General features: G+C 47.0%; 1 protein-coding gene across 3 annotated transcripts; it reads left to right on the top strand.

The window, feature by feature from the left end:
- The first annotated feature begins 4028 nt into the window (after positions 1–4028).
- Positions 4029–21100, top strand: WDR31 (WD repeat domain 31). 3 transcript variants are annotated; one of them, XM_044265095.1, is made up of 10 exons: positions 4029–4114; positions 9509–9651; positions 10113–10245; positions 11822–11896; positions 12650–12794; positions 13526–13626; positions 15511–15578; positions 16575–16716; positions 18325–18487; positions 20204–21100. In XM_044265095.1, exons 2-10 carry the CDS (start codon positions 9605–9607, stop codon positions 20362–20364), a joined length of 1035 nt encoding a protein of 344 aa, XP_044121030.1. In that variant the 5' UTR covers positions 4029–4114; positions 9509–9604; the 3' UTR covers positions 20365–21100. The 3 variants fall into 3 exon arrangements, with proteins under 3 accessions (XP_044121030.1, XP_044121031.1, XP_044121032.1); XM_044265096.1 differs by having other exon boundaries at positions 10116–10245; XM_044265097.1 differs by lacking the exons at positions 4029–4114; positions 10113–10245 and having other exon boundaries at positions 9610–9651.
- The last annotated feature ends 6048 nt before the right edge of the window (positions 21101–27148 follow it).

The raw sequence follows: 27148 nt of genomic DNA on the forward strand, positions 1-27148 counted from the left end.
CTCTTCAACCGCAGACCCAGCCCTCCTCTGCCCGTCTGGCCGGAGGCCCGTGCCTATTGCTGATCCCACCTCACCCTGTCCCCATGACTCCTTCCTCCTTAGACCCTGAGGCCCCCAAAGTCTCTGGTGACAGGACTGGAAGTCATCTGACCTGGGCTTGTACCGGTTCTTATAAGGAGAAGCAAGAGGACTATCAACACTGTGGCTTCTTTTCTGTGTGACTTTCTTTGGCAGAAACAACCTCAACTGTCACCTTTAAGAGGGGCTTGGCCACCTGCCAGTGTGGAGAAACTTAGACCACACAGTTCTCATGTGATTAAGTCCAGGCCCCTGGGGAGATAGTCCTCTCTGCTTAGGTCTGACCAGTCTGGACAGAATGAGATCAGTCTCCAGGGGGGTCTTAGGACCATCCCATTTCACAGGAAGGACAATATCAAACTGGGGAGGTTAGGGAGAGAATAACCAGCTCAGGAGGTAAAGAGCCAATAATTAAGATTATACAAGGCAGGGTTGGAGGTGTTGGCAATGTTAGGCCCAGTGAATGAAAAATGAGAGTTATGTTGCTTCCATCCATACCAATCTACCTTGTGTCTTTTTTTTTTTTTAAGATTTTATTTATTTTATTTGACAGACAGAGATTACAAGTAGGCAGAGAGGCAGGCAGAGAGAGAAAGAGAGGAGGAAGCAGGCTCCCTGCTGAGCAGAGAGCCCGATCCCGGGACCCTGAGATCATAACCTGAGCCGAAGGCAGCGGCTTAACCCACTGAGCCACCCAGGTGCCCCCTACTTTGTGTCTTAATTGACTGTCTATGATTGTCATCTTTTTGGCTGTTTATTCAGAAATATTCAATGTGGGGCATTAGGCTGGCTCAGTTGGTAGAGCATCTTGATCTTGGGGTTATGATTTGGAGCCCCATATTGGGTGTAGAGATTACTTTAAAAAATAAAATATTAAAATTGTATTTATTTATTTTGACAGAGAGAGATCACAAGTAGGCAGAGAGGCAGGGAGAGAAAGAAGGAAGAAGAGGAAGCAGGCTCTCTCTTGAGCAGAGAGCCTGATGTGGGGCCCGATCCCAGGACCCTGAGACCATGACCTGAGCCAAAGACAGAGGCTTTAACCCACTGAGCCACCCAGGTGCCCCTAAAAAAATAAAATACTTAAAAAAAAATAATCAGTGAGCATCTACTGTGTGCTAAACCTGTCTGGTCCAATACCATAGTCATTAGCCATAGGTGGCTACTAAAGTTACATTCAAATTAAATACAATTTAGGGATGCCTGGGTGGCTCAGTTGGTTGAGTGTCCGCCTTCGGCTCAGGTCATCATCTCAGGGTCCTGGGATCGAGCTCCACATGGGGCTCCCTGCTCAGCAGGGAGTCTGCTTCTCCCTCTCCCTCTGCCCCTACCCCCTACTTGGTGCTTGCTCGCTATCTCTCTATTGCTTTCAAATAAATAAATAAATAAATAAGTCTTTTAAAAAATTTACAATTGAAAATTCAGTTCCTCAATTGCTCTACCACACTTTAGGGGCTCAATAGCCACATGTGACTTGGGGTCATCTCATCTATAGACATTGCATACATAGGACATTCCACCATACCAGAAAGTTCTATTGGAGTGCTCTGCTAGACCCTGTATTAGACACCAGCAATAGACACGGGTGTAAGTAAGACTCGGTCACTGCCCTTATGGGGCTCAGAATCAAGTGAGCGAAACCAGTAAATGGAAAATCACACCGAGTTAGGGAAGACCTGAAGGTAGAGGGGGAGATGGCTTCTAAGCTGTGGTTAATAGTTAGACATGCAGGTGTGGGGATGTAGGGGAGATGCCCTGGGCAGAGGAAACACTGTGTACAAGGATTCAAGGGCAGCAGAAGGGGAGCCAAGAAGCTCCAAGTAGTTTAGACCATTGAAACCTAAAGTGTGGGGGCAAAAGGGGGAAGATGGGCTAAAGAGATATAGACCAAGTCTTACTGACCTAGGGAAGGAATTTGGATTTTATCTTGAATATCAGTTATCTATGGTCCATAATAAACCACCTCCAAAGCTTAGTGGATTAAAATGAAGCTGTTTCTTTGCTCACAGTTCTGTGGGTTGCCAATTGGGCTGGGTTCGGGTGGGCTATTCTGATGGTTACTTGTGTGTTTGCAGTCATCTGATGGCTCATTTAGGACTGGATGGTTAAGATATTCTCACTCACATGTCTGCCATGTGGTGTTAGCTATTGGGTGGGCCCTGTGTCTTAAACAGATGAGACATGTTTCTTCCCATGGTGGCAGTGTTCCAAGAAGATGAGAGAAGAGACTACAAACCTCTTTGTGGCTTAAACTCGGAGGTAGACAATGTCACTTCCACCACATTCTGTTGGTCAAAATAAGTTACGAGATGAGAGAAGCTACAGAGAGCTCGTGGCCATCACACTCTGGCATGATGTTGGCCTGAACCAAGATGGTGGGTAGAGAGAAGTGGACAGATTTATTTTTTTTTAAAGGATATTTCAGGGGCAGAATTAAGAAGTCTTGGGGTTTGTTCTGAAACAAGGAAGAGAGAATAAAGTTACAGATGACTCCAAGATCCTTGGCGTGGGTGACAGGTGAGTGCCCAGCATTCAGAGGGAAAAGAGGAAGAACAGGTTTGGGGACAAAGATGATATTTTCAGTATGAGTCACAGCCAGGTGGAGATGGACAGAAAGCAGGTGGATATACAGGTGTAAGGAGAAGTCTGGCTAGTGATACCAGTTTGGGAGTCTCAGGTGCCTTAAGCCTAAAGCATCTTCCGTAAGAGCTGCATCCTCGGAGCTGGGAAATCTTGAGGGCAGGGATCAGACAAGTCAAATCTGTAGCTGCACTGAGCCTAGCCCAGTGTCTCAGGGCAAAACAATCACTCTTCCCTGGTTGAATGTTGCCAGGTTATTGTAGGCAAAAGAGATTAAGCTAGTAGGGTGAGCCCTCAGCTCTGAACTAAGATCAGTATTGTGTGGGGGGTAGATCCCAGCTCCTGTCAGAAACAACAGGACACTGACTCAGAAAGTAATGAGTGAGTCATCAACGAGGGAGATCAACAGGAGCTAAAGGAACCCCCATCAGGAATGCTGGGAGGATATTGCCTCTTTGCATGGGAAGACAAACCCAGTAGCCAGCCCTAATATTCTGTGCAGGTAATTTTCTCTTACCAACCCTATTCTTGTTCCCACAGGCACCCAGTTTTCAGAAACTCCACAAGTCTTCACTGAAGGTAGTTTTGGTGGGAGATCAGATAGGCAGCAGGTCCCTTCTAGGTGCAAGAGAAATGTTGGCTCAGATACCATTCATTCATTCATTCATTCATTCATTTCCTCATTCAACATTCAACAAACCCTTACTCTGCACCAAACCCTGTTCACTAGGAATACAGAAATGAGTAGACTTTAGTCTGGAAGCAATGTACCCGCAGCTGCTATTGGTTTCTGGGACAGTCTTCCCATCGGATGTCATGAAGGTATTGAGGGGTCTCTGCTGTGGTCCTGGGCTGTAACAGTTTGATGAAAGAAAGAAAGAAGGAGAGAAGAAGAGGAGAGAAAGAAAGAAAAAGGGAGGGAGGGAGGGAGGGAGGAGGAAGGGAGAGACTGGGGCACCGGGGTGTGGGTGGGTGGTGGTGGGTGTGGACTCGGGGAAGTGTCCAAAAGAGGCATCACGAGGTAGAATCACAGAAAACTCCAAAGAAATATAACATTACTCCACCTGAGCGAATAATTATTCAAAATATGACATTTATTCAGGATTTCCTCGGCGACTATTACGGTGGTACCGCTTTTCTTGCATTACATAGATTCCCCCGGGGCACGGTCTGGGGGCACAACCGTCCCCTTCTCTGGAACCTCACCACCGCATCGATCCCGTCAGAAAACAGAGCTGGGCGCTCTGGGCCCGGCCTCCGGGAGACGTCCCGCGAACGGAACTGGGGTTCGAGGGCGGGGAGAGCGTCCGGAGGCTTTTCGCGGGGACTCCTGCCCTAGCAACGCGCGCCTCGTTGCTAGGGGCGGAGGCGCGGGAGGCTGTGGTGCGTGGTGGCTGCGGACGGCCTCCACTCTGCACCCCCGCCGGCCTCAGCTCCTGGCCCCGCCAGCCCGCCGGTGGGTATGGAGCACAAGGTCGGGGGTAAGGGGTGCCGATGGGGGTTGGGGGGCGGGCGGAGTGGTGGGAGCCCTCGCGCACCTGCAGCCGCGCACCTGGTCAAAGCGCGGAGTTCGATCGAGGGCTGGCCTTGGGTTGGGTGGTGCCACCCCTACTCCCCGCACCCCCAACCCTCGTCCCAGCCCGGTCTTGGGTGAACTGCGCCGCACCCCGCCTCCCCCGGACCCCCTCCCACATAGAAAACAAGGTTTGGTAGTCCACATGGATAGGATGGGGGACGTCTGTGATCTAAGAGCCTGGAAGGAAAAACTACACAGGCTGTCCCCCAGCTTGGGGCAACCTTGGAAGTTCTGACCTCGTGCTGATTCCCTGGAAGACTCTGAGCCTCAGTTTCCCCATCTGCACCATTAGAGTGTCGAATCAGAACGTCTTCCAGTGCTTGCAGTGCGGCTTTGTTTGTATCTGAACTTTGGGCTTGATGCCTTGTGCGCAGAAGGAGATTTGCGGGGAGGGAGGGCGATATGAAATCAGCATTTACTTGAACACTGATTGGACCAGGAGTCTAGGGAAATGAGGTCTGGTGCTCTAGCTCGGCCTCGTGTGATCTTTAGCAAGTCACAACCCTCCGAGTCCCACTTTCTTCGCGGAAAATAACAGTTGGGTTTATGCTGGAGTATTTCGAGGAATACTGCCCTGGAGAGTTAAAAGAGGATCCTCTGAGTTATGTTTAAATTGACCGCGGGGTATCTTAAGGTGTATGGAAAGCAAATTCGGGCAGAAATGTTGGCCTGAACCAAGATGATTCATATTTAGGCCAGGTTTCTTCTGGAACCAACAAGGATATTCCAGAGCCATAACTGAGTCTATGGCTTTTCTAAGTCCTCTCCAGCCTTTCCTGACCTGAAATTTGGGACAGCCCAGGTAACTGTTCCCTGAATGATCTGTTGTTGGGCAATTTTGAAGGACCCTTATGTTGTTGGGCCCTTCAAAAGCTTACAGGGCGCCTGGCTGGCTCAGTCAGCAGAGCATGTGACTCCTTGAGCTCACTGTAGCTTGAGGTCAAGCCCCACGTTGGGCATGGAGCCTACCTTATTTTCTTTAAAGACTTGTTTATTTGTTGTTGAGAGAGAACATGAGTGGGGAGGGGAGGGGTGCAAGGAGCAGAGGGAGAGGAACAAGCAGACTCCATGCTGGGTACCGAGCCAGACCTGTGGGGCCCCACTTGGGCTCAGTCTCACAACCCTGAGATCAGGACTTAAGCTAAAACCAAGAGTCCTATGCTAAATCCTACTAAGCTACTCAGGCATCCCTGGAGCCTACATTTAAAAAAAAAAAAAAGCCTTCTTGCCAAACAGACTCTTTACCTTAATATACCATCCATTCATTCATTCCACAGATATTTGCCTTGCATCCACTGTCCCAGACTATGCTTTAAGCTCAGATACAAAAATGGATAAGACCCTGTCCCTCCTCAAAAGTATATTACATGTTCACAGTATAAACAGTGGACGATAACTGAGTAGAATTTTACTGCTTAGATTACTCATAAGAAATCACAACTATAGGGGCCCCTGGGTGGCTTTGGCTCAGATCGTGATCCCAGGGTCCTGGGATCGAGCCCCGCATTAGGCTCCCTGCTCGGCGGGAGGCCTGCTCCTGCCTCTCCCACTCCCCCTGCTTGTGTTCCCTCTCTCGCTGTCTCTCTGTCAAATAATAAATAAAATCTTAAAAAAAAAAAGAAATCACAACTGTATGAACATTATCCAAGTATGTATACTTTGTGGTTGAGATTTTAAATTTTCTTGGTATGTAATGTATAACTTAATGAATTCTTAGCCTTAGTGTGATCAATCACTCTGGCTAGGAGACATAATTGGCTTCAACTTCATGTCCTTCAGACTCATAAACCCATTTGTAAATATTCTCTGTGTATATTTGTTATGTATGTTTAATATGTGTGTGTTAACCATGGTATTAAGGGTCAAGTTGGCAGAAACTGCTCCTTTCAGTTGCTGTCACTCACGCCAATGGCCAGGTGCAGCTGGGGGCTGTCTGTGCACAAGCTTTTGCAGAGATGCAGTATACTATGCTGATCAAGAGCAAGCTCTTCTTGCCACTTATTTGCAACTTATTTGTAAATTCAGGCAAGTTATGTGACCTCTCTGCACCTCACTTTTCTCATCTGCAAAACGAAGATAATAACAGCATCTAGCTCAGAGGCTTGTGGAATAAATCAAAAGAGTTAATAAATATAAAGCATTTAGAATAATCCTTGGTACATGCTATCTTTAATCCTTCCAGAAGCCATTGAGAGATATTATTCCATTTTACATAGACGAGTCAGACTCCGAGAGGGTCAGCAATTTGCCGACTGCAGTGAACTGTTCTGGTGCTGAAGGGCTAAACCAAATGTTACACTGACCCTTTTTTTTTTTTTTAAGGTTTTTTTTATTTATTTGACAGAGATTACAAGTAGGCAGAGAGGCAGGCAGAGAGGAAGGGAATTCCATTCCCCCTGCTTGTGTCCCCTCTCTCGCTGTATCTCTCTCTGTCAAATAAATAAATAAAATCTTAAAAAATTTTTCTTTTTAATAATCTCTACACTAAATGTGGGGCTCAAACTCATAACCCCAATATCAAGAGTCACATGCTCTAATGACCAAGCCAGCCACATGCCCCCTTACTTTGTATATCATAAAAAAATAGATATATCTAGGCACCTCACTGGCTCAGTAGGTAGATTGTGTGACTCTTGATCTTGGGGTCCTAAGTTCAAGCCCCATGTTCAGTGTAGAACTTACTTAAATAAGTGAAAATAAAAATAGATGTATAATTAACATTATGGTATACTTTCCCTAAGTGTTGGAAATGTGCCAGTTATATGACCTTGGAATTTTGTAAGATATTTCTTTCTTTGTGAGGGAAAGCTACACTTAACATCTCTTTCATTTAACAAGGTCTTTATTTACCTTGTGAATCTCCTTTCAGTGCAAACATATGCTCAGAGAAGAGATTAATTTAAGCGTCTTTTCAGTAATTACAGAGATTAGGAAGTTGCTGCCTGAACCATTTTCCAAAGGATAAACATTACAAAGCGTTAAATATGGCAGCTCACCAGAAGATCCTATTGGTTTGGGGGTAAATAATTCTAAAAGTTATCTTTTGCTTAGAGCATCCTGTGAGTGCTCTTCAGATGGGAAATACGGCTGTCTGAAGATATCAGCTAAGAATCCAATCAGTGTTAAGTAAAGCCAGTCCATTTATAGCATCTGCTGTTTTTGGTGACCTAGATCTATGGATGGCACCTATCCTTAGTTTGATGGTAATGTTGAAAAATGGGCTATGCTTACAGATAGGCAGCCCAGCAACCTCCATCTGTCTATAAGCAGTACAACATCCTAAGATTTTTGAAAATTGTCCTGGAATTTTTTTTCTGGCACCTATCATATACTTATTATAGAGAATTTTAGAATGTCTGAACTGGAAGGGACCTTAGATTCACACTACTTAACAAGAAATGTTTTTGCCATACTGTGCAAGCCACTGGAGGTACAAAGATGAGTATATGATAGACTCCTTCCTCTCATGGAATACACAGTCTGCTAAAAAGTATTTAGTCTGGTGTCATTTACAGCTGGGGAAGCTGAGGTGTCGAGCAGGGAATGGAGGAACCCAAGGACACAAGGTGGGATGTGGGAGAGTTGGGGCTGGAGCCCAGGGCTCTTGGTGCCCCCGACACACGGTTCTTGTCACTGCACTGTGCTTCTGTACGGCTACCTGACTTGTCCGGAGGTCGGTTCTGGCAGCTTTTCAAAAGGTATGCTGAAATTCTTCTGGAAAACTGTCTTTTTATGGTATCACTGAGAATATTTGGCGAGTTTTCCCTGCTGTTGTTCCTGTAGACCATTCTGGTCATTCCTGTGGAGCCGGGCTGGTCAGGCCGATATGACACTCATTTCCTAGGGGCTCCTGGGTGGCTCAGACAGTTAAGCATCCAACTCTTGATTTCACCTCAGTCATGATATCAGGGTTGTGAGACTGAGCCCCATGTCTGGCTCTTTGCTGAATTTGGAGCCTGCTTAGGACTCTGTCTCTCTTCTCTCTCAGGGAGTTTGGGTGGTTCAGTTGGTTAAGAGTCTGCCTTCGGCTTAGGTCATGATCTCAGGGTCCTGGGATTGAGCCCCGCCTCCACCTCCTATCTGCAGGGAGTCAGTTTCCCCCTCTTCCTCCTCCCCACCATCCTCCCACCCCCCATGCTCTCTCTCGCATTCTCCCTCTCTCAAATAAATAAAATATTTCTTGAAAAAGATTCTATCTCTCCCTCTACCCCTTCTACCTCCCAAAATAATAATTATTTTATTTTTTTAAGATTTATCTATCTGAGAGTACACACACACACACACACACACACACGAGAGAGAGAGAGAGAGAGAGAGAGAGAACCAGTTGGGGGCACAGGTAGGAGAGGCAGAGGGAGAGGCAGACTTGTTGAAAGGTCTCAGGAATCCGCACTGGTCTAGTACTGGTCTAGATCATTACCTGTATCAGCTCTCATGTCTCTCTCTCTCTCTTTTTTTTTTTTTTAGTAGACTCGGTACCCAACATGGGGCTTTAACTCATGACCCCCTGAGATCAAGAATTGCATAATCTATGGACTGAGCCAACCAGGTGCCCCTTTAGCTCATTGTTACTACAGAATAACCCCATGACCTGGCACACTGATTTAGAGAAGTGTCTCATGAAATTATTAAAAAAAACAGCAAGCTAGGAATAACTAAGGCTTTTTCTTTCCAAAAAGCTACACTGGTAAAAATTATTTCTTAGTTTCAAATACATATTCCTAGTATTTGTTGTGGTAGAATACATGTAACATAAAACTTATTCTTATTTAGTACATAGACAATGTCCACTGTCTAGTTCCAGAACATTTTTTTGTTGTCTAAAAAGGAGACTTTCCTACTTATTGAAGTAGCCACACCACACAGGCACCCCAAGAAACCTCTCTGTAGTTTTAAAATTAGTTTTGTCTTTGCTTTTGCTGATCTGCTAATGCTTTATGGGAGGGTACATTCCAGGGCCATGAGAAGAGTCAAAGAAAAGAGGAAAAGCAAATGAGTACAATGGATTAGTCTTTAAAAAAAGGCTTTGTAGGGCCTGGGTGGTTCAGTCAGTTGAGCATCTGCCTTTGGCTCAGGTCAGGATCCCAGGGTCCTGGGATGGAGCCCTGCCTGAGCAGGGAGCCTGCTTCTCCCTCTCCCTCCGCCACTTCCCCCTGCTTGTGCTCTCTCGCTCTTTGTGAAAAAAATAAATAAAATAGGCTTTATTTTTAGGTCACCAGACCACCATTATCATGCCTAATGACATTAACAGTATGCATTCTTTTCACTAAGCAGGGACGACAACTTCCAGCAGCCACGGGGGTTGCCACTGCTTGGCTGCATCTGAACTGAGCTCCTTCTCACAAGGTTTTGTATAGGTTCTGTGCAGCGATGGGGAAACTGCAAAGCAAACTCAAATACAGCACTTACAAATACAGGTACGGCCATCCGACACTGGGATCCCAAGTTTTATCATGTCGCATTAAAATTCTCTACTAAAGAAAGAGAAGGCCCAGAGCGATTCCTGATGACCTTCCTTGAACAGTTCTGTCTGTTTTCTTTTGGATGAGAAGCAGCTGATTAGCTAGTGTCCTCAGCCTGGAGAGGGGCCTGGCATCTTTGGGATGCCTGGCCTAATATCTTTGGGAATAAGCTCCAGGTGAGCAAAGACTCCTGGCTTCTTGGCTTCAGGATTCCTCTTTATCGGATTCTAGTCCTTCGGCTGTTCTGAGCGTGCTCGGCATTGATAATTCATTTCTGGCAATGGCCGTGGGTCTCCCTTCTGTACTCCTTTCCCAGATTTCTCCTCCGCCTGCCCTCTCCCATAGCCTGCCCCATTTTCCCCTTACCCCACTGCACTCCATACCCTGGGGCCTCTCATTTGCCATCCTCTCTTCAGCAGGCCTGACGGAATTATAGAGGAGAGAATTCAAACGAAAGCTTGTCTGGAGTATAGCCCAGCCCACACGGATAGTGTCTCTGTCGTTGCTGCTCTGAACTCAGACCTGTGTGTCTCTGGAGGAAAAGATAAGGTGGGGTTTGCTGTGCTTCCCAGGGAACCAGCTGACTGTGGAGAAGGGAAGATGTTGGGGAAGGAAATGCTGGTTCTGCGTTTCTGGCAGCAAGGTTGAGTAGTGTAAAACCATGGGCTTCAGACTAAGGAAGGCTGGCTCTAAGTCCCCGCTCTGCCTCTTCCTGTTCCTCTGGGCAAGTCATTTACTGCTCGTGAGCCTCAGTCTCCACAACCATGGAATGGGGATGAGAATGCCAGCCTCCCAGGGAAGCTGTGAGGGTTCGGTGGTAAGATCTTCAGTGAGGTGCCAGACCGCCCACATGCTTCTTATAATTGACAAGTATTATTCTGACCAAGCCATTTTCATACCCACACACAGACACAGGAGCTAGTTGTCAACAAAAGGAGACTTCCTTGGGGTGCCTCGGTGGCTCAGTCGGTTAAACACTTGCTTAACCCCTAGGGTTGCTTAACCCTAACCAACCCTTGATTTCAGCTCAGTTTATGATCTTAGGGTGGTAGGATCGAGCCCCGCATCAGGCTTCATGCTTAGTGGAGAGCTAGAGCCTGCTTGAGATTCTCTCCCCCTCTCCTTTTGCCCCCACCCTTGCTTGTGTGCGCTCTCTCTCACCCTCTCAAATAAATTAAATAAATAAATAAATTTTTAAAAAGGAGACTTCTAGTCTTTTTTATGCTGCTCTTTTGTCAAAATTTCAACAGTGGTGAACATTATGATTTCTCTCTTTTGTGTTTCTGTCCTTCTTCCAGTACCAGCTGCATCTGATTGCTTTTCCCCCCATATTTGCATCGATCACAGGACCCGCAGCTAGGACACTGGAAGCAGAAATGTTAATTCTTTTAATTCCTCTCCTTTTCATACTGTGTTTCGTGGATTTTTTTTTTTTTAAGATTTATTTTACTTATTTTAGAGAGAGAGCAGGGGAGATCACGACCTGAGCCAAAACCAAGAGTCGGACGCTTAACTGACTGCGCCACGCAGGCACCTGACAACTTTTTTTTTAAGATGACAAATTTTTTAAATACACAAAAATAGAACAATACAATTAGGAGGGAAAACGCTAATCCCATGTAGACAACCAGAACCTTCAGGCTGAGTCTGTTCCCCTTGGGGAGTGTCCTCCTGAACCCATCAGTGAGGCTCAGAGCAGTGGCCCATTGTCTTGGAGAGAGAGAGAGCACTAGTCAGGAGGAAAGAAAAGAAAGTCAGTGTAGGGGACAGGATAAGGGTTACAAAATAAAGCCCTAATGCAAGACCCTTGACAGAGAGAGAGAGAAATTAGGTAGATAATGAAGTAAAGGCTTGTTTTAGTTAAATAAAAAGTCACTTAGGGGCGCCTGGGTGGCTCAGTGGGTTAAGCCGCTGCCTTCGGCTCAGGTCATGATCTCAGGGTCCTGGGATCGAGTCCCATATCGGGCTCTCTGCTCGGTGGGGAGCCTGCTTCCTCCTCTCTCTCTCTGCCTGCCTCTCTGCCTACTTGTAATCTCTCTCTGTTGAATAAATAAATAAAATCTTTAAAAAAAAAAAAGTCACTTAAAATATTAGAGATTCTAATGACTCTAATGACTCTCCACAGACAGTGGTGGCCTATAACTGGAAGAGCGGGCATGTGGTGAAAAGGTTCAGAGGACATGAACGAGAGGTCACGAAGGTAATTCTCAAATAATCATTATTGTGGAGGGAAGTTAGAGTGATTGGATATTCAGTCTTAAGAAAATGCAAGGGGGGTAAAGGAAAAGCAGAGTGAACCATTCCCTTAGCTATTGCTAGAGACATATTAGATATGATTTTTATTTTGTCACTGAGCCCTTAATAGCTCAGGTGGTAAATAAAGAATCCTCCCTGCCTATCCTGACTCAACGGGGACAGGTGCTAAAGGCAGCCTGTGTGTTTACTGTAGCTAGAAAATAAGAAATGATAACATTTATTCATTTATATAATAAATATTCATTTATGATAACATTTATTCATTAATTTATTATATATAATAATGATATATGGTGTATATAATAATATATAATAATTCATTTATAAATAAATAAATTGATAAAATCCCTATATTCAGGAACCTTCTAGTCTAGTTGGGGAATTTTTTAAAAAGCCAACAACAGTTAAATAATTAATTTGTTAACAAAGCATTACAGGGCAGAGTAAGCTTCCAGCCAAGATGATAGCGAATGCTGGTCTCTACAACTCCCCTCCCTGAAATCCACCTCAAGAACTGACTCCGTCGCCTACACAGCTCCCAGCGCAGGGCAGGGTACTGATGCCCACACGCAGGGCATTCCCACCCCAACAGGGCCGGGGGAGAGCCTCAGGCTCTGACACCCGCAGCCCCGGGCCTGTTGCCCATTTCCAAGTCCAATCAAACAAGCACGCCCGGGCTTTTTTCTCTCTTGAGCAGATAGCCTGTATTCACGGATCCAGCCTGTTCTTTAGCGCCTCTCGAGACAGGACAGCCATCATGTGGGACCTGCGTGGCCCCGCCCAGCCAAGGCAACAGTTCTCTGGCCATGCCATGGTGGTCACTGGATTGGCTGTGAGTCCAGGTAAAGTCAAAGAGAGCTCTACCCAACACTGTTGTATTTTCTTTCTTTCTTTCTTTTCTTTTTTTAAAATTTATTTATTTATCAGAGAGAGAGAATACAAGCATCGGGAGTGGCAGGCAGAGGGAGAAGCAGGCTCCCCACTGAGTAAGGACTTGCATATGGGACTCAATCCCAGGATCCTGGGATCATGACCTGAGCCCAAGGCAGATGCCTAACTGAGCCACCAGGCACCTCTTTTTTTTTTTCTTTTTTTATTAATTAAGATTGATTATTTTTTAAAATTTATTTTTAAAAAGATTTTATTTATTTATTTGACAGAGATCACAAGTAGGCAGAGAGGCAGGCAGAGAAGGGGGGAGCAGGCTCCCTGCCAAGCAGAGAGCCGGATGCGGGGCTCGATCCTAGGACCCTGGGATCATGACCTGAGCTTAAGGCAGAAGCTTTAACCCACTGAGCCACCCAGGTGCCCCAAGATTGATTATTTTTAGAGAGAGAGTGTGTGAGCAGATGTGGAGGGGAGAGCAATGGGAGAGGGAGAAGAGAAGCAGACTCCCCACTGAGCATGGAGCCCAACTCAGGGCTCCATCTCACCACCCTGAGCTCATGACCTGAGTCAAAACCAAGGGTCAGACACTCAACCAACTGAGCCACCCAGGCGCCCCCTCGTTGTACTTTCTGAAAAGCCCCATACCAGGCCCATCTCATGGACCATCTTTCTCTTGTTCCCCCAGACTCGTCACAGCTGTGCACTGGCTCCCGGGACAACACCCTGCTCCTATGGGACGTTGGGACTGGACAGTGTATGGAGAGAGCTTCCATCTCCAGGAACCTGGTAGGAACTCAAAGTTGGTAGAGAGTGGGACAGCAGAGGGGAGCATGTGGTGAGGCAAAGAGCCTGTGAGAGAGATCAGGAGATACACCGGGCAGTAGAGGCTTGACGCCTCATTACTTCTCACCCTGAACTCTGTCACAGCCTTCCCCTCCAACTCTGGCCTCTCAGGGTTATCAGGCAGGATGATCTCTTTAAAGTCTTCTGCTTCAGGGACGCCTGGATGGCTCAAGTGGTTAAGCATCTGCCTTCTGCTCAGGTCATGATCCCAAGGTCCTGGGATTGAGTCCCACATCCAACTTTTTGCTCAGTGGGGAGCCTTCTTCTCCCGCTGCGTGCTGCTCCCTTGCTTGTCCTCAGTCTCTCTCTTTCTGACAAATAAATAAATAAAATCTTTAAAAAAAAAATAAATAAAGTCTTCTGCTCCAGAGAATACCTCTTCTAGTTCATACTGGAATTTTAAGTGGTGTGTTCATTTATTCCCTCAAAATGTGTTTTTCCATATCTGCTGTGCTAGGAGCAGGGTTAGTGGCCTAAGACAACATCCCTGTCCTCCAGGATCTCATAGCTGATGTGCAGAGAAACAAGCAGGACCCTTTGCTTTATGTATATTTTGCTGTGTTTATGAAGACCAATGTTTTCTGGTAGTAGGCTGGTAGATAAACTCCACAGCCTTTGAGGTCAGTCATACCTGGGTTCAAATTATGGGTTTATCACTTTAAAAAAGAGATATTTGATTTATTTATTTGACAGAGAGACACAGTGAGAGAGGGAACACAGCAGGGGGAGTGGGAAAGGGAGACACAGGCTTCCTGCAGAGGAGGGAGCCTGATGTAGGGTTCAATCCCAGGACCCTAGGATCATGACCTGAGCTGAAGGCAGACTCTTAACAACTGAGCCACCCAGGCGCCCCCATCACTTTTTTTTTTTTAAGTAATCTCTACACCCAACATGGGACTTGAACTCACAATCCTGAGATCAATAGTCACATGCTCTATCAACTGAACCAGCCAGGCGCCCCAAGAGCCATCACATTTTAGCTGAGTTACTCTGAGAAAGTCACTTAGAGTGTCAGTGTCTTCATTTATAAAATGGAGAGAATCCCATGATTTGACATGATAAGGTGTTCCTTTAATGGTCATTAATTATCACTCGGGGTCATCTTTTCCAGTTTTGAACACAACTGTCCCTGGCAGGGTATGGTATGCTCAGTCTATGCCCTCCATATTTGTGGAGGTTGCTAGAAGAAAATTGTGTCTCCTTGGGTTATTTTGAAAACTGTTTCATGTCTGTCCAGCAGGGGGTCATAGGGATGAAAAGAAAGAATGCATCCTGAACCTTGTGAGGCCTTAGACTAGGGTTTCAGTGGTCCCACCATAGAACGGGGGGGGGGGGGCTGCTTTCTGTGGCTGCCAGTCACTAGCAATTCTCCACCACAAGTCGGGGCACCCGCATGCATTCTGGTACTCACTACTGGCCCGGCCACTACCATTGCTGCTGCTGATTCAGGGGCGTCCAGTAGAGCATGAGTGGGGGGCATCTGCAAAACATAGCCTGGGGCGCCTGGGTGGCTCAGTGGGTTAAAGCCTCTGCCTTCAGCTCAGGTCATGATCTCAGGGTCCTGGGATCAAGCCCCACATCAGGCTCTCTGCTCAGCAGGGAGCCTGCTTCCCCACCCCCCACCGCCTGCCTCTACCTACTTGTGATCTCTGCCTGTCAAATAAATAAATAAAATCTTAAAAAAATGAAAACACAGCCTCCCTCCAAGTCAAGTGTACGAGTCAGCATCCTTGAGAAGTGGAGAGACACTATTTAGCACAGTTTACGGGAGTTGCCATAGAAGAGCGACTTGATATGGAGAAGTTTTGAAAATTTTGCTTTTTCCAGGTCACTCACCTGTGCTGGGTCCCCCAAGAACCATATGTACTACAGACTTCTGAAGATAAAACCATCAGGTGGGCTTACTGAGCAGCCATGAAGGTGTTTCTGGTGAAGGTTTGTGATTCCCAAGCTTATATGACTCCCTTTCCCCTCTGCTTTTCCACACTGCTGTGCCTTTCCAGGGCCTTCTGCCCCTTTGCCCCTTGCTGGGGCTGGGGTCTCTGACGTAGATCCCGGGACTGTCTGGGTAGAGGCTGAATGGCAGGAAGTCAGGCCAGGAAAGAGCCCCTGTCCTGGATGGTTCTGAAGCAGCTGACTCTGACTCCACCCTTGCCCCCTCCCCGCCAGTGTGAACACATTCAATCTGAGCTCAGTCCCCGTCATTGGCTTGCCCCCGCTTTGAGCTGCCTGCCTGGCTCCATTGTCCTCCCCTGCTGGGGGCCGGATGTTTTCAAGCCCTCAGGGGAAGCCTTGTCTGGGCCAGTGGGGTCAGATCCCCGTCAGGAGAGTCAAATGAAGTGAATTGTTGAGTGGAAAGCACAAGGAGAAACTCTGGATCTCAGAAGAGATTCATTCTACTCAGAAAACAGGAAGAATAAGGTAAAGAGGTGGAAAATGAGACGAGAAGCTGAATAAAACACTCCCTGTGGACCCTGCGGCCCAGTAGGCCAAGGCCTGCAAGTCTTTTGTATCTGATTCTGGAATGGTGATGGCTCCTCTGGATCCTAATAACTATCTTTTAAAGCAATTAAGTCACAGGCACAGAAATATCCTCTTGTCCCTTGAAAGCAGTATCCTAAAGGGCCAAATTAACAAATTAACTTGTACAGTTAAGATGCTTGGTCTAGATTCCTATTAAGTGGGTCTCAAAATAGAAAGAACTCAGATGTCATTCAGTTTGGTTATTTCCTGGCAGCTTTGGTGTCTCTGAGGTCGATCTGGTTCATACTCCTGTTTTTAGGTGAACCATGACATTCCATCTGACCGGCCAGAGCCGCGGAGGGCCGCGGTTTACATTAGTGGGTCTGTAAGATACATTTACCACAGGCTCATTGCTTCGTTTCTTGCAGGTTATGGGATAGCCGGGGTCTGCAGGTAGCTCACGTATTTCCCGCAAAGCAGCATATTCAGACCTACTGCGAGGTCAGTGAGGATGGACACAAGTGTGTCTCCTGCAGCAACGGCTTTGGAGGGGAAGGCTGCGAAGCCACAGTGAGTGATTGTCGGTGTCTGGGGGCCTGGTTGCTGATGAGCAAAGTGCTTCCTCTGACCTCCGGTCAATCCTGGGCTTCACCAGGCCAGCTCTGCTAATGGCTCAGGCCTATTCCGAGTGCATACTGTAAGTGAGCCTTTGCACTCCAGATGCATCTCTCAAGAAACTTCATTAGCTTTGGGCTCTGAATTGAGAGTAGACAGAGGCATAGGATGAGAGTCAAGATAGGAAGGTGCTAAACACAGAACCAGCTTGCTAATGTCCCTAGTTCCTGCAGAGCTTACAGAGGGGAGGGACTATGTGAAGAGCCGAATGTCTTCCCATTGTACTTGGGGTCAAGGTACAGGAGGCTCAAGCTCTTCAGGGAGTCTTAGGCACCAGTGTTGGTCGATGGCCCATCCCAACCCTTACCTATATACCTTTCCTTACACCTGATTTTGGATTACATTGCATTGTATCTCCAAAGTACCTTGGATTCCTCACTGTAGAATATAGGTTAAAAGGAGCATCTGGTCCAAATATAACAATTAGAGCTCCCGTTGTACCAAACAGTCCATGCTCAGCACTGGCCTGAGCACATTACATGCACTGTCTCATCTAATCCTTACAACGACCTCGTGAATTAGGTTCTATTATAATTCCCATTTTACAGATAAGCAAACAGAGGCATGGCAAGTTGAAGTCCCTTGCACAAGACCACACCTCTAGGAAGTGGTGCACTGAGGCACTGAATCCCAGGCTATCGATGTAGCACCTCTTCCCCAAGCTAAGCATTTCCAGCCCCTACAACTGATGCGGTGTCCTGTGGTTTCATTATTTTTCGGATACAGTTCAGATCACTCTCCTCTCTGGATGTTGTTCTCCTGAATTAAAATGGTGCTTAGTGACTTCATTATATTTTGGACACAATTCGGTTTGCTCTCCTCCCTGAACCTTGTTCTCTAGCTGTGATCTGATTGTGTCAACAAGAGTGTAATTGGCAGCATTGTCACCTCCTTTGTTGGAGGGTCTCATCTTCATATACCAAGGTTCAGCGTGGAGGCAATCAGTCAGAAGTTCTGCGCCTCTGTGTGCTTATGAGAAGGTGCTCCTAACTATGGGGTCTGCACAGAACCCACAGGCCAAGAGGCCGAGCTGTGCTAGAAAGTAGGCACCCCCGGGGTGCCTGGCCGGCTCAGTCAGAAGAGCATGAGACTCTTGATCTTGGGATCGTGAGTTTGAGCCCCACATGGGGTGTAGAGATTACTTAAATAAATAAAAAACTTAAAAAAAAAAAAAAAAGTAGGCAATGCCATACTGTCCCATCATGCTGTAGGACTTGGAGCTTTCACTTCCCCGGCCCTGACATTAATGAGGAAGGCAGCAACCCTCCCTGCACACCCTTACCCAGGGTTGTTTGAGATCGTTGATGTTTAAAATAATTACCAGATGGGTGGGTGATTTGGTGTGTGGATGGGATGGATGAAGACGAGGGGTAGCTACATGAGGAGGTAAGTGGGGGACACAGGTGGATCATGAGAAGGTGGGGTGTGGAAATCAGTGAGCGCAGCCTGTGTGAAGCTGGGGAAATACGTGTGTATGAGCTAGCCTATGTCATTCCTCTACAGCTGTGGGACCTAAGGCAGACACGAAACAGAATATGTGAATATAAGGGGCATTTCCAGACTGTTGCATCCTGTGTCTTTCTACCAAGAGCGCTGGCCTCGATGCCTATAATTGCTACCTCATCCCATGACTGCAAAGTGAAGATCTGGAACCAAGACACTGGAGGTAAGGAGCCTGCTGGTGGTGCTTCTCAAAGACACATGGTGTCCTAAAAGCATCCTTGAAACTCACTCTTTCCATTGCTCAGCAAATACAAAGACAGCCATGTTCTGCCACTCTCCAGGCCCCTAGTGGTTAAGAGGTGACACTGAGATACCAGGATTCTGTTGAACCTCCTGCTAGAGGCCCTCACTGTGTGAGCCCCACTACCACATTGTACAGACTCACTCCTGAGAACTCAAATATATTTGGTTCTTACTGTTCTTGCTACCCAAAGTTCTTCATCAGGTTTTAACGTGTGATGCTCAAAATGCCTGGCAAAGGAGACAAGAATTGTCATTTTCAAATTCATTTTTTAAGGACTAAAAATGAGAGTCTCCGCTCGTGGAGGGGAGGGGAGGTAGAGTAAGCACTGTCTACCCAGACTGCCCTGTCTTGATGCTACAGGTCAGGTTTGAGATCCCAGTCGGGTCACGAACTCCAAAGTTCCAGAAAAAAAGATGTTTTAGGGAACACAGCTCCCCCAAGTCCTCAGTGAAGTATGCCAGAGCCCACTGCTACTGGCTGATTGTTAAATATTCAGGAATATCTAATATGGTCATAGTGGGAATATTTTCACCACAAAAGGTGGCAAATGCTATGAGTAAAGGTGGCTGGTTTTTTCTTCCAGAAAGTTGCCTTACCAACACCCCACTGCCTTCAGACTATTCTGTGCTGGACCCGGGGTTCTGTTGGACATAGGAATAGTGTTAAATTAAAGAATCTCACAACAGGGGCGCCTGGGTGGCTCAGTGGGTTAAAGCCTCTGCTTTCGGCTCAGGTCATGATCCCAGGGTCCTGGGATCGAGCCCCACATCGGGCGCTCTGCTCAGCAGGGAGCCTGCTTCCTCCTCTCTCTCTGCCTGCCTCTCTGCCTACTTGTGATCTCTGTCTGTCAAATAAATAAATAAAATCTTAAAAAAAAAAAAAGAATCTCACAACAAATCCCTTCTATAGTTATGTTCCAGAAACTCAGCTCCCAGCAGGGAAGGATAGGGTAGCCTACTCAGAGAAAAGATGTGAGATCATGTCTATGGTTCGTGAGCCATATCTCCCTAGGAAGGACAGCCCTGCTGTGCCCGCTGCAGGTGCCTTTTCCAGCTGCCCCGTGGAACAGCTGTGGGAGGTGGGGAGAGCAGCTGCTGTCAGGTTCAATGTTCATAAGCCTGACACCAGGGAGAGCAAGGTCTGAAAGTGTTGCCCTGCCCTCCAGCTGCACACCTATAGGGTTCTCAGGGGAGACAGGGACGGAGGAAGCCCCCAGACTCCCCTTCAGGTTCCAGTCTCCTTTGTCTTGAAGGGAGCAAGACCCCAGAAGCCAGCAGCTGAAGATCAGCATTGTCTGTTTTCCTCTGCCCTGGTGCCCCCTCTGTTCTCTGGGCAGGTGGTAGCTGAGGGCCGTGTGTTCCCACATCCTTGCAGGCGAGGTCCCGGTTGTCTGAACAGGGTTTTAAGGGATACACACCTTGTTTGGGCCACATGCCATTCTCTGGAGTTGAAGCCTTGTGGCTGCCCGGACTTTCACCTCCCCACAGGTGCACAGTCCTCTGGAGCAGACGATGAGGCTCTTACCTGGGTTGGACACAGAGCACATGCTTTGCTTACACGGGTTTCTCAGAGACCTCATGTCCCATGACCCTGAGCCCTTGGTCTGAGCTGCTGGTTCCCTCTTCCCCCCCATAGCCTGCCTGTTCACCTTATCCCTGGATGGATCAGGACCCTTGACTTCTCTGGCTGTTGGTGACACCATCTCCTTACTGTGTGCAAGTTTCAACAGAGGAATTCACCTGCTCAGAGTGGAGCGCAGCCGAGGGCTGGAGCTGCAGGAAGTGGCAGCCTTCTGAGGCCAGGAGGCACGCACTGGACAATATCAAACGTGGCCCGTCCTTTCTCCGTGTGGCTTTGTGTTTCCCTGTGATCTTGTGGGGAGGGCTATGTGGGATACTCTGCTTCCGTCCACTCAGAAGGTCTATCAGAGTTCGAGGCCAACGGAAGTCCAGGTGCAGCTTAGAAACACGATAGGTCTCTGTCTGAGAGTCAGAACATGGGGTGGAGTGTATCAGACTGACCTATGTCTCCACAGAAGAAAAAGCTGCTGGGGGAGAGACTGTTTGGGTGGCCTCGCAGTTACCCAGACGGGAGAGGGGAGCGCCGCTCCGTAGAGGACATAGGTTGTGGATGTGACATTCCGCTGCAGTCACTGTTCCTCCGCAAGGTGAGGAAGTCTAGGCTTCCACGGGGAGGGGCCGCGAATGCAGGTGGCGCTTCCCAGACCAGTGCATGAAAATTAGACCCCAGGGGGCTTGAAAATGCTGATCACCAAGGGCCTTGCCCCAAAGCCGAGTTGTCTCACCTGTTTTGTGCACAAGGAAGTGGAGAGGTTCTAGAGATTAAGGCTACAAAAACATCATTCGTACATTTTAGTATTTTTTATGTCATTTTATATAAACTCTCTTAGGGACGGCCAGTATGAGGCCAACCGGAGTCTTTGACAACCGTAGAGTGTAGATGGGCGCCTGGGGGGCTCGGGCAGTTGAGCATCCAACTCTCGATTTCAGCTTGATTGATGATCTTGGGTGATGGGATCGAGCCCCACGTCGGGCTCCATGCTCAGCTGGGAGTCTGCTGGAGATTCTCTAAAATAAATAAATAAAATCTTAAAAAAAAAAAAAAAAAGGATCTAGAACAGAGGGACAGACTCAACCGTAGGCCAGCTCCTTGGTGAGGAGGGACTTGGTGCTCAGGTCAGCCTGTGCGGCCCCCAGGACATCTGTCCCCGGCATGGTGCTCACATGCCCATTTTCCTTCCAAGAACTTAGAGTCCGCCCCGTCTTCAGGAGATGCCACACATAAAGCAGCGAGTCCTAGCCAAAGACTTCCGCACTTTTGTCTTCTCTGGCCCCTGCCTGTCCCTGATACCAGCAGCTGATAGCCATTGTCCTTGTATCCCTCCTACCCCTCGTGGGGCTGGCTTCCCTGTGGGAGGATCCAAGTTTGAATCAACACATTCAGCTGAATGATCTTGGCTGTTATAAAATCTCAGTTTCCATACTAATTAAATTGTACGTTCCTCATAGTACTGCCTGATCACCGGGTAGAAGTGTATTTTTTAATTTTATTTTATTTATTTGACAGAGAGAGATGACAAGTAAGCAGAGAGGCAGGCAGAGAGAGGGGGGAATGCAGGCTCCCCGATGAGCAGAGAGCCTGAGCCCTGACAGAGGGCCTGATCGCAGGACCCTGGGGTCATGACCTGAGCCAAAGGCAGAGGCTTACCCCACTGAGCCACCCAGGTGCCCCCTGGGTAAAAGTGTATTGAATGCCAAGCAAGGAAGTGGGTGCTTACAAAGGCTGGTCATAGATGTTTATTGCTCTCTGTCAGGACTAAAAACTCCTCTCACCAAACACATTCCTTCTCACATTCTCCTTAGATCTTACTTGTAAAGCTTTAGTCCTTGTACGGCTTCCCTTTGATTCCTTAGGTTATGGATCTTTGAGCTCTGGAAGGACAGGGGGGTGGTGAGAGAGGAGCTCCTTCCCAGAGAACCTACAGCCGGCTGAATACGCTTATTCTCGCTACAGTCCTCGCTATCCCAGGAGTGCAAGGGGGAGGCTGAGGCCCAGGGACATTCAGTCCTTTGCCCAAGGTTACATGGGGAGGTGGGAAGGGGGAATAACTGAGATTTGACAGGCAGAGATACCACTGTACTAATGAGGAAAAGAGAGATCTGAACCAGGGACTGCCCGACTCAAAGCCAGAATACCTTCCTTCCCACTCCTTTGTCTTCGCATGATGTCACAGAGTTCATTTTAGAAATTCATAGATCATGACACTGTTTGTGTATTTTCTAGACCATTATTAACTTTTCGGTTCCAAGGAGATCCTTCTGGCCAGTACACAGATACCTCCGGGAAAATCCTAGCGTATGCTGAACCGTTAGTGCTACAGCTGACCCTTGTAGCAAGGAGGCAGGCGGTAACCAGAAAATCCAAGGGAGTGGGCTGGGAGGGCGTCCCAGAGAAAGGGAACAGAGGGAATGTACATGTGAGAAAATCGAATAAATTTGCAGGGTTCTATTAGCAATTAATTTATTTCCCTAAACTCTACGCATTTGTTTGATGTAAAAATTCCTTTTCTGGGCTTTTTTTTTTCTTTTTGAGATTTTATTTACTTGACAGAGACACAATGAGAGAGGGAACACAAGCAGTGGGAGTGGGAGAGGGAGAAGCAGGCTTCCCACGGAGTGGGGAAGCCGACAAGGAGCTTGATCCCAGGACCCTGGGATCATGACCTGAGCTGAAGGCAGATCCTTGACAGAGCCACTCAGGTGCTCCTCCTTTTCTGTGCATTTTAAGTGGAAAACAGATTAATAAATGCAAATATTTATATAGGTTTTTTCAGTCTTACATGCCCTAATCAGGTACTCTCAGCACCTAAGTTACCAGCTACTAAAATGCATTAATTTGCTCATTGGACATTCATTGAACACTTCATTTTAAAGGCTGCTCCTGTAAAATCATATAGAGGAACTTTCCAAAGGCAGTTGACCTTTTTTTCCAGGAAAGTATATAATCCCTTGGAATCTGGTCAATTATATATTTAAAACTTAAAGAAATTTATGTATTTACTTATATAAGTTAAATATATTTGCACCTGCCTGGCTCAGTCGGTGGAGCGTATGACTCTTGATCTCGGGGTTGTGAGTTCAGGCCCTACATTGGGTAGAGAGATACTTAAAAATATAAAGCATATACATATATGTATTTCAGGAAAATGTTTCATGATTATTAACACCTTCTTTTGGGTGGGTGAAACTATCTTACAAGAGGATCTTTGATTTTACCAAAAGGTTAAAAATGATCTGGAAAAAGGGCGCCTGGGTGGCTCAGTGGGTTAAAGCCTCTGCCTTCAGCTCAGGTCATGATCCCAGCGTCCTGGGATTGAGGCCCGTATTGGGCTCTCTGCTCAGTGGGGAGTCTGCTTCCCCCTCTCTCTCTGCTTGCCTCTCTGCCTACTTGTGATTTCTGTCTGTCAAATAAATAAATAAAGTCTTAAAAAAAAAAAAAGATCTGGAAAAGATACCATTTTGAATGCTACTTTTTCACACATAATCCAGGCTGTCCATAATTTAAGTCCCAATTTGTATTCAAAATATTTTTTTTCTTGAAAATAGCTACCAGGTGGGACACCTGGCTGGCTCAGTCAGAAGTGCATGTGACTTGATTTCAGGGTCCTGAGTTCGAGTCCCACACAGGGTGCAGAGAGTACACAAATAAACAAAACTTTAAAAAACAGGGACATCTGGGTGGCTCACTTGGTTTAATGTCTGCCTTCAGCTCAGGTCATGATCCTGGGGTCCTGGAATGGAGCCCCATGTTCAGCTCCCTGCTCAGCAGGAAGTCTGCTTTTCCTTCTCCCTCTGCCCCTTTCTTGTCCTCCCTCTCTTGTTCTCTCTCAAATAAATCAATAAAATATTAAAAAAAAAAAAAAAAGCTTTAGGGGCACCTGGGTGGCTCAATCATTAAGCATCTGCCTTCCGCTCAGGTCATGGTCCCAGAGTCCTGGGATTGAGTCTCACATTGGGTTCCCTGCTCAGCAGGAAGCCAGCTTCTCCCTCTCTCATTCTGTGTTTGAGCTTGTGTTCCCTCTCTCGCGGTCTCTCTCTGTCAAATAAATAAATAAAATATAAAAAAAAAAAACTTCAAAAAATACAATAGCTACGAGCTATTAAAGTATTGTGATACAATAGATATCACTGGTATCACAAAAGTATCGGACAAGTTACCATTATCATTATCTTTCTGAACAATGATTTTTAAAGATTTTTTAACTTAAATTCTAGTTAACATACACTGCGATACTGGTTTCAGGAACAGAATTCAGTGATTCATCACTTGATATCTGAGCAATGATTACTAAAGAAAGTTCCCCCGGGGTTTTGAGTTCACAGTCACTGAAGAAATACTTCCTGATCTCCCAGTTGACAGTAGCAGAAATTTCCAGTCTGTAACAGCCTTGATTTTGACACGGGAATTACAAGTATAGAACTCAGGTCAGTTGGTGTTTTTAATCTTTCAACACTGTGAAAAAAGAACTTAGCTATTTCTGGTAGCCTTGTGAAAAGAGAATGAGTGAAGAAAAGCTTCATCGTGAAAAGTGCAGCAGACGGCTACCCGTTTCTTGAAGTTGGCCCACTTTGGCCCAGGCTGCCCCGCTAAGCCTCCATTCCCCGCTAGGCATGGCCATGAGCATAACTTCTTGTCAGTGGATTGTGAGTGGAAGTGATGTGTGTAACTTCTCTTTTATTAGCTCCAAAGGAACGTGTTTGTCTGGGATTAGCCCTCTGGGTCCCTTCCCAATAGTTGGAATGCAGACCACCAGTAAGAGCTTCAGCTGTGCAGACAAGGACAAGATGATGGACAAACAAGAGAGGAGTCCTGAAGCTAGACTATGACCTGAGAGAGAAATGGGGGAGGGGCAGAGGGAGAGGGACAAGCAGACTCCCCACTGAGCAGAGAGCCCCACATGGGGCTCGATCCCAGGACCCCGAGATCACGACCTGAGCCGAAGGCAGACGCTTAACCAACCGAGCCACCCAGGCGCCCCTGAACTTCATTCTTTTAAAGCCACTATATATAATTTTAACTTTTCACTCAACGATCACAATCATAAACAATTTCAGATGCCTTAAGTTTAGAGCAAGCTGAACACACTCTAGCAACCAGAACCTAGATGAGGAAGTGTAATGCATCCCAGAGCACAGATGGTCTCCCTCATCTTCCTCTCCAGGCCTAGCGGCCAAGGAATCTATAGCAGCATAAATCGGTTTTGCCAGCTTTTCTTCTTTATATATGCGAAGTCATCCTGTATTGTGGCAGATGGGAATTAGAGCCACAGATTTCTTCCTTCCCTATACGTGTGGCCTTTCGCAAGGTGATTTCTCATCACTAGGTTGGACCTATTAGCTCACCCTTTGAATCCGCACTTTTGGCTCAGTTTGACCAATAGAAATGCAGAGCTCTGAACAGCGGCGCCTGGGAGGCTCTGTCAGTCAAGAGTCAGACTCGAGTTCGGCTCAGGTCTTGACCTTGGTTGTGAGATTGAGCCCCACATTGGGCTCCACGTTCATCAGAGTCTGCCTGAGATTCTCTTTGTCCCTCTCTCTCTCTGCCCAACCTCCCCCCAGCCCTGCTCACACTCTCTCTCAAATAAAAATCTTAAAGATAAATACATGCAGAGGAACAAACACTGTGAACTTGTAGGTGGGGCCTTAGCAGGCCTGTGGCTTCCCTTTGACTGTCTTGGAAAGCTGTAGCATGTCAGGGAGGTGACCCAGGCCACGTGGTGAACTGAGCAGCGCCAGGTGTTTGATGAAGGTCACCTTCGGAGCCTGCCAAATGTGCAACCGAATGCCACCGCCGATGAAATCAGAAGAGAAACTGCACACCATCATGAAAAATAGCAAATCGGTGCTTGAGGACACTTAAGTTTTGGGGTAGCCTGTTATGCAGCAATAGGTTTAAGTGAAATGAATCATGTGCTCTTATTCTGGCTCGGGCTTTTCTTGCTCAGCACATCTGTGGCATGGAGGCAGCCTGTCCTATGTAGTTGATGACAACTCCAGCTCATGGCCGGATAGCTTCGATCACGGGCCAGTGTTATGATTCATTAACTACTGATGGGCATAAGGGTGATTGGTAGTTTGGAGGTCTTAACGAGTAGTGCTACTTTGAACATTCTAACACTGTGTCTTGTGGTGGTGTAGGCATGCTTTTATGATCATTGTATAACTAGCAGAGGGCCTTTCTGGGCCCCAGGGGCAGCTGCCTGGGTAGATACAAGCTCTTCTTCTAAGGAGTTGTTTCAGGGGTGCCTGGGTGGCTCAGAGGATTAAACCTCTGCCTTCGGCCCAGGTCATGATCTCAGGGTCCTGGGATCGAGCCCCGCAGCAGGCTCTCTGCTCAGCGGGGAGCCTGCTTCCTCATCTCTCTCTGCCTGCCTCTCTGCCTACTTGTGATCTCTGTCAAATAAATAAATAAAATCTTAAAAAAAAAAAAAAGTTGTTTCAGTTCTCATTCCCAGCCGCTGGCGGGGAGCTGGCAGATCTCACTTGTTCTGTACACTTGCCCACACTGTGTTCTTATGCTTTGCAACCCTCGGTTTGAAAGATGAGTGTTTAGAGTGTTGGAAGGTACACAGGACTGTTAGCTCCACTAGCCAGTGTTAGAAGCTGGACCAAGTGGTTTTGATGTCTACATTTCTTCTCGACATCTCCGGTTCAGAGGCCACAATTGAACAATAAAAGCTTGAATGTATACAGTGTTGTATATCTTACATACTACTTTTGCAATCATAATTTCACTGGAGTCTTCCAATAAAATAACACTGTGAGACAGGCAGTGTGCAGGTTGTTACCTTTGTCCTGCAGGGAAGGAAAGGGACTTGCCAAAGAGCACATGGTATGTGGTACAGTCCAGGTGGGACACACGGGTCTTCGGACAGGCTGACTGGTTCTTCCTGCCCGAGCCCTCTACTTTCAGTGGTGTCTTGGCAGCGGGGTTCATGAAGACGGAGGGACAGGGGCAGGTAGGAAGTATTTGTACCTATGGAATAAGTGACATCAGTTA

This window comes from Neovison vison, chromosome 9 (genome assembly GCF_020171115.1).
Source record: "Neovison vison isolate M4711 chromosome 9, ASM_NN_V1, whole genome shotgun sequence".
Classification (NCBI taxonomy): Eukaryota; Metazoa; Chordata; class Mammalia; order Carnivora; family Mustelidae; genus Neogale; species Neogale vison.